General features: G+C 42.4%; 1 protein-coding gene across 1 annotated transcript; it reads left to right on the forward strand.

Moving 5' to 3' along the window:
- Positions 1–4,404: 4,404 nt before the first annotated feature.
- On the forward strand, positions 4,405–6,715 carry LOC109424806 (phenoloxidase-activating factor 1-like). Its single transcript, XM_019699992.3, has 4 exons — positions 4,405–5,410; positions 5,475–5,898; positions 5,960–6,174; positions 6,239–6,715. The coding sequence occupies exons 1-4, from the start codon at positions 4,528–4,530 to the stop codon at positions 6,661–6,663; spliced, it is 1,947 nt and encodes a 648-aa protein (XP_019555537.3). The 5' UTR covers positions 4,405–4,527; the 3' UTR covers positions 6,664–6,715.
- Positions 6,716–7,123: the final 408 nt, after the last annotated feature.

The raw sequence follows: 7,123 nt of genomic DNA on the forward strand, positions 1-7,123 counted from the left end.
TTTTCATTATACAAAGCTCCGATTTGTAATCTATCATGTCCAGTAAGTCTTCTGAAAGCTCAATATACATCATAAGATCAGCTGGGGCCATCCGAACTATTTTGGTGTTTATTATCTAGCATCTACAGCAATTGATTGAAGCTTCTGTTTTGGCTATAAAGAATTATGTTGTATAATCTATTATACTTACTGGAGCTCACAGAAAATCAGAGTCGTACACACTGTCCTGCAATATAATACATAAAGTGTGGCCAGACCATGTTCTAAAGTTGCTCGTAACCCGGCCGGTGCCACGCGGAGATAAGAATCGGAGTTGCATGGGAGAATGCTGAAGGGCTTTCTAAGACGTCTAAATCGTATTGACAGCCTTTACCGTGATTATATCTCTTAGAAGCTAGATAGAATCATGAGCGGAGAATCATGTCTGTTGACCAACAGAGAATGTATGCAATAAAGATAGAGCATGGAATTATTTGGGCACGAAGTCGTACTTTGGGAACTTTCTGCTAAAAATTAGTCAATCTCATAGCATATTACCTATTGACTTGATATTTTTTATCCATGGCTGGATAGCGTACACAGTAGGCCGTCCCTATTTTTGCAAAAGTTGGAAATGTTAAAAGTTCAATATTGCAAAACGATCGTTTTAGCTAAAAAACCATCATGCCAAAATTTGAAGTCCCTATCTCAAGGCTAAGTGGTCCCCCACGGGGCCTAAAGTTCTCAAAAATTGTATGGGGTCAAAAAAATCATAAAATTTTTTCGACGAAAAAAATATCATATTCTACTAGAATCGGTGATTTTAGGACCCTAAGGGCCAAAAATGTGCTCAGAATTGCGATATCTTTTTTCGTTTCTGAGTTATTGACAAAAAACTACCTAAAAATGAACATTTTGACCATTTTATGAAATGCCTGAGGAAACCTGCCATATTTTGTCCGATAACTCAAAAACGAAAAGAGATATCGCATTTCTGAGCACATTTTTGGCCCTTTAGGGTCCTAAAATCACCGATTCTAGTAGAATAGGATATTTTTTTCGTCGAAAAAATTTCATGATTTTTTTGACCCCATACAATTTTTGAGAACTTTAGGCCCCGTGGGGGACCACTTAGCCTTGAGATAGGGACTTCAAATTTTGACATGATGGTTTTTTAGCTAAAACGATCGTTTTGCAATATTGAACTTTTAACATTTCCAACTTTTGCAAAAATAGGGACGGCCTAGTACACAGTTAAAAAATGTTACGATTTTACCTGACAAAATGGTTCAGTGTGCATTGTTGATTATTGAACGTTTTTCAACCCATTGTAAAATTCATTTAGCATAATTGTAGACTTGAAGCTCTGAACTCCAATTTATTGACCGAGCACCAAACCATGAACTTGTCCAAATTGGCTGATATGGAATGAGGAATTATCACAAAAATTATCATGAAGTAACCCTTGAGAATTTAGAGGTTCATAGATCCTATTTGGTAGTATAACTGTTGCGCACGCCCATTGTGCGACGCCGCACCTACTATACCGTAAATTGGATGACCTTGCGCCAAAACAGTACGACTGTCAACGACGATTGTCAGAAGAGCCAGAATGAGAAGAAGGGAAGAAAAAGCTGAAAAATTGAACTACGAACTACGTCTGAAGACAGCGTGAATTCTTAAACTAGATAAAGTACTTTAAATATCCTAATTAAAACACTAAAATTCAATTTGTTGTTACCTAACCCTAAAATAGTAGGTATAAAATAAGTTTTCTATTCATTTTTCCTTCTAAAATATCTTGAACTCTCAATTAGGTTTGCTACAGTGAATTAGGGTTAGGCTGATAGAATGATTATGCAATAATCAGGACAAGCACTGTTAACATTCAGGTAAACGTATTGCTTATGTTACAAACAATTACAACTAAAACTACTTGTTTAAACAGTTAGCCAAAAGTTCCGCAGTACTGTAAAACATTCTCCTGTTTGTCAAGCACTCCAAATAATCCGGGAACAAGACACAGTTAAGTAATCTGGCTGAAATCACGAAACGTTGGTTAAATCTAAAACAACCTACAATGAATTATCCTAATTAAATATGTATTATTGTAGGAATTTTTTAACCGTTCCTGTGGAATAAACGATTTAAAAAACCGGATGCAATTCGAGCTTGTTACTTCCGTAACAATAACGTTACTATCTAAAACAAAATCACCGCGATTGATTATAAAACTTTACTCAGTATGTCGGATACAGCTGATGTTACGAGTGTAGACCTTAAGTTCTGAACTCCATGATAGTTTGGCTGATCTGGAATATTTCCATAGTGTCTCTAAATAACTTTTGAGATTTCAAGACCTTCACGGATCTCAGCAGATTATGCTATGCTATTATTTATGACGAAAACACAAAGAAGATTTGAAGGACTCCATTTTAAAACAGTTTGCCCGACCCCGAATGTCCTAAAGGTTAATAATAAAAAGTAGCCTTCAGATTGGTCCAGTAACCACAGATAAATATGCAACGTTACTTAGTATTGCAGATATGGCTGTTGTTACGAATGCAGACCTGAAGTTCTGAACTCCAAGCTAGCTTGGCTGACCTGAAATATCCCTATAGTGTCTCTTAATGACATTTGAAATTTAAGTGCTTCAGGGATCCAAGCAAATTAAGCAATACTATTTTTTGTGGCGAAAACACATAGAGTTATTCTTGTAGATTTGATGGACTTCATTATAGAACATTTTGGACGACCGTGAATATTCTAAAGAGTTAAAATGAGCTAGTAGACTTCAGATTCCTCTAGTAACTGCGGTTAATTATGCAGCGTTACTCAGTATAACAAATATGGCTACTGTTACAAGTGTAGACCTGAAGTTCTGAACTCCAAGGTTGTTTGGCTGACCTGGAATATCCTTTTAGTGTCTCTAAATGACATTTGAACATGAATGAGATTTCAAGAGCTTCGCGGATCCCACAAGATTATACAATACTATTATTTATGGCGAAACACATAGAGTTATTCTTGTAGATTTAAAGGACTTCATTATAGAACATTTTGGACGACCGTGAATATCCTTAAGAGCTAAAATAAGCTAATGACTTCAGACTGCTCCTGTAACCGCGGTTGATTATGCAGCGTTACTCTGTATAACAGATATGGCTATTGTTACGAGTGTAGACCTGAAGTTCTGAACTCCAAGGTAGTTTGGCTGACCTGGAATATCCTATAGTGTCTCAAAATGACATTGTAGATGTCAAGAGCTTCGCGGATCACAGTAGGTTATGCAATGCTATTATTTGTGGCGAAAATACATAAAATTATTCTTGTAGATTTGAAGAACTTCACTCTAGGACAATTTGGAACACCTAGAACATCCCAGAATATAAAACATCTCTTGATATTCTTGACCAAGGGTTAATGAATACATATAAACGTAACCCATATCTAAGTTCAACTTTTAGAAAAACTGGTATGTCAATTATTTCGTTTTTCCAAATTGCATGGTGTTCAGGATGTTCTAGGTTGTCAATGAAGTCTCAAATAGAAATATTCCCATTTTTCCTTAACAGAGGACTCAATTTGCAATTTGCCGAAGACATTATTCTATTTTGCTGAATGGGTGAATTTATACAGCCGTTTCTATGTTGGGGTCATATATGACCCCTCCGGCTCCAAAGAGTTGAAATCTCCATAATCTCATTGAAACCCCAACAAAACCTGTCGGAACGCCTTTAGATGGCTCCCGAGATCCCAATCCGTTGAAACATTCCTCTGAAACCCATTTTAGCCCCTCTTTTGGAGCTGTCTGGGAATTACCTGGAAATCCACTTGATTCCATCTCAAATGCCTAGAAGCAGCACCTGTTCTCGCGAACTAAGTTTCCCAATTGAAGCCCGAACTTAATTTATGCACAAAATTTCCCATTTTCATGCCTTTTTTAATTAATGCACATTTTTTGAATTGTGCACCCCTAGCCTTTGACATAAAAGGAGGTTCCAGTGCCAGATAACATTATACAAGTAAGCATTACACAGTCAAACAGTTATTCAAATTGGATCTATCCAAACTATCAATTTTGAGCTATTTCTTATTACATGTTTTGCTAAATTCAAAAGCCATCCCCTCACTCTTGCATCCAAATTTGCCATATCCATTCGCGGGATTCCCCAGATTCCAATTTGCCATTCTCTAGTTTGATGCCGCATCCCTCATCACAATGGTAAACAAGCCTATCGCCACCACTTCCTTACAACCAAGAATCGTTGGAAATTCCCCACTCCGTCACCACGTCCCTTCCCAGTCGTGCAAACATTATCACCGCTTAACCATCAATTAGAAGCAAGAAGACATCACCCAGCGAACCGGTTCGAAACAAACAAGCCACCGACCGAGAACGAGTCTCAATCTCTGTCTCTCGCAGATCAGGCGTTGCGTTGGTCGATGATCTTCTAGCGTGATCCCGTCTGTCCAAAATGCGTCTCGGAAGTCAGTTTCGATCGGTCGGTCGGCTGAATCGGTCGCGATAATTTCATTCTGAGGAAGATGTTAAGTGCTCAGTCAGTGGTAGCGCTGCTTCTGTTCGTTGGTGTCAGCTCGGCGGCGGAAGTGTTCAAAAATGCAGGGTTTCAGTGTGGCATCCCGAAGAACGCCAACACACTGCTGATCGTGAACGGCGTGGATGCCAAGATCAGCGACTGGCCATGGCATGCTGCGGTTCGGCAGCACACGGCGAACGGTCAGGCGGAGTACGTGTGCGGAGGAACGCTGATAAGCGAGAGGTTCGTGGTCACGGCCGCGCACTGTACCATGGATCCGGACAATCCGAACAGAAGGGTACAGTTGTCGGTTCAAGTTGGGGTCAATGCTGTGGGATCTCCCGAGGGACAGGTTGTTAAGGCGCAGAAGATCCACCGTCATCCAGGGTTTTCGCTGGACGATCTGAAAGACGATATTGCGCTGATCGAACTGGAAAGTCCGGTTCAATTTAGCGACTCGATTTTGCCGGTATGCATCAGCAAGAGAACAAGTTTGGATCCGGGCAAACTGGGTGCCGTTGTAGGCTGGGGATTCACCGAAAATGATATCAAATCGACGACTCTAAAGCTGGCGAAGCTTCCTGTGATCGAGGAAACTGAATGCAAGCGCAAGGAACCGGAACTGTACGGTAGGGTGTTGACGGATAAGGTCTTCTGTGCGGGTTACACGAACGGAACTTCAGCTTGTAACGGGGATAGCGGCGGTGGAATCGTCTTCGAGCGAGGTGACGCCTGGTATCTGGGAGGTATTGTGTCGTTCACCAAGGCCAAGGAGGGCGAGGATCGATGCTTGTCGACTACGTATACCGTGTTCACGAAGGTGATATCATATTTGGATTGGATTGCGGGCGTTACAAATACAGATTTCAGTAACGAATACGGAATTGAAAGTAAGTACTCAAAGGTTTCTTTTTTATCCAAATTGTATCACAAGTTCTTTCTTTCTTCATTCAGAAACGGTCCCATGTTCAGCACCTGGACAAGCCAACGGAAACTGCGTCCCGGTTCAGCAGTGCCGAAACCTTTTCGACGAACTGAGATCTCCGCTGTTGACCAAACAAATTGCCACCGAACTTCGACAAAAGGTTTGCGAACTACGTGGAGTCCGTCGTAGTGTGTGTTGCGATCCAAGCGAAGTGGAAAAAATTGTAATTCATCGGAATGCCGTTCTCCTACCTCGGGAGTGTGGACTTTCCAAGCGACCTCAGCAAACGACAACGGCTGTCCGAGCGGGAGTTTTCGAGTTCCCGTGGATTGCGATGGTTCGATCGAGTAAGGCCACTCCCGATCATGATCCCTACTGTACCGGATCGCTGATCAACAACCGCTATGTTCTGACTTCGGCTGCCTGCCTTAGGGCCAAGGAACGCAAAGATCTGTGAGTTGACCCTACTCTCATTCTAATCCGTCCCACTCAACCAACTTTCTCCCGTTTTCAGTGACTACGTCCGGCTAGGTGAACATACACTAAACACCCCAAGGGACTGTGGCACCTTCACAGATCCGGTGACTCGGCAGTCCGTGCAGGAATGTGCTCCGGCTCCGGTAGATGTCAAAGCAGTCCTACCGTTCACAATCCACCCCAAAGCCGGTAAACCCTTCCGTGGAAACGACTTTGCCCTAGTTCGAATGGTTGACAAGGTTCAATTCACCGGTAAAATCCTTGGCACCCTTCACATCCCTTCACTACTCACTTCATCCACCTTCATCTCTTCCAGATAACGTCCAACCGGTCTGTCTCCCGATCCGGGAAGACCTTCGCAACCACCTCCCGACGAATTTCGTCCTATCCATGTACGAGATCACCGTCACCAACAACCAGTACGCCCAGGAGCTCTACAAAACCCGTTCGGTGTTCACCGAGCGGGAGGAATGCGAGGAACGTTTCGAAGACTACGGCTACACCCCGTGGGTCACGGACAAGATGTTCTGCGCGCTGGCTCAGGGACCCAGCTATATCTGTACTCCGCACCTGGGAGCTCCGCTGGTGTCGATGGTGCAGCAGGGTGCGGTTGAAAGGGCCGTCATGTACGGGCTGTCGATGATGGGACCTAGTAATTGTACGATCGCCCAGACCATTGCCAAGACGTATCTGCGAGTGCCGCTGTACGTGGACTGGATTCTGGAGAACATTGAAAAGTGAGAGTGGGTATTAGCTAGTATTGAAGTAGTGTACAATAAATGGTAAACTTGAATGGTTTTTGCGATTTTTCACTTCTGTTAAAGCTTGATTGACAGCCCGTTAGGCTACTGATGTATCGCCAGATCAGGATCAGGGATTTTCGTTGGATTGGAGACGCCTCTTGAATCCCCTGGAATACGCCTGCAAGCCTGCTGAGACCCATAGAACATTCTTGGAGCTCTTATAAAAGCGTTTCAAACCCATCTACTACAGTTCCCAACTCCCTAGGAACACTCCTGGAATGCCCTGAAACCCTCTGAACATCCCTGAAACCCATTGAAATCCTTTGAAGTGCTCCTTAAATTACAAAAATGTTTCTGGAACGCCCATGAAATGCCTCTTGAAAACCTCTGTAATGTCCTGGAACACCAATAAAACTAATTGAAACAAAATCACGACTATAATTACCTAGAACGCCCCT

This window comes from Aedes albopictus, chromosome 1 (assembly GCF_035046485.1).
Source record: "Aedes albopictus strain Foshan chromosome 1, AalbF5, whole genome shotgun sequence".
Lineage (NCBI taxonomy): Eukaryota > Metazoa > Arthropoda > Insecta > Diptera > Culicidae > Aedes > Aedes albopictus.

Bases quoted from the DNA above. Each gene is read 5' to 3' on its own strand.
- LOC109424806 (XM_019699992.3), top strand. From the start codon at position 4,528: ATGTTAAGTGCTCAGTCAGTGGTAGCGCTGCTTCTGTTCGTTGGTGTC. The intron at 5,411-5,474 runs GTAAGTACTCAA...TTCTTCATTCAG, and splicing joins TAACGAATACGGAATTGAAA to AAACGGTCCCATGTTCAGCA. The intron at 5,899-5,959 runs GTGAGTTGACCC...TCCCGTTTTCAG, and splicing joins GCCAAGGAACGCAAAGATCT to TGACTACGTCCGGCTAGGTG.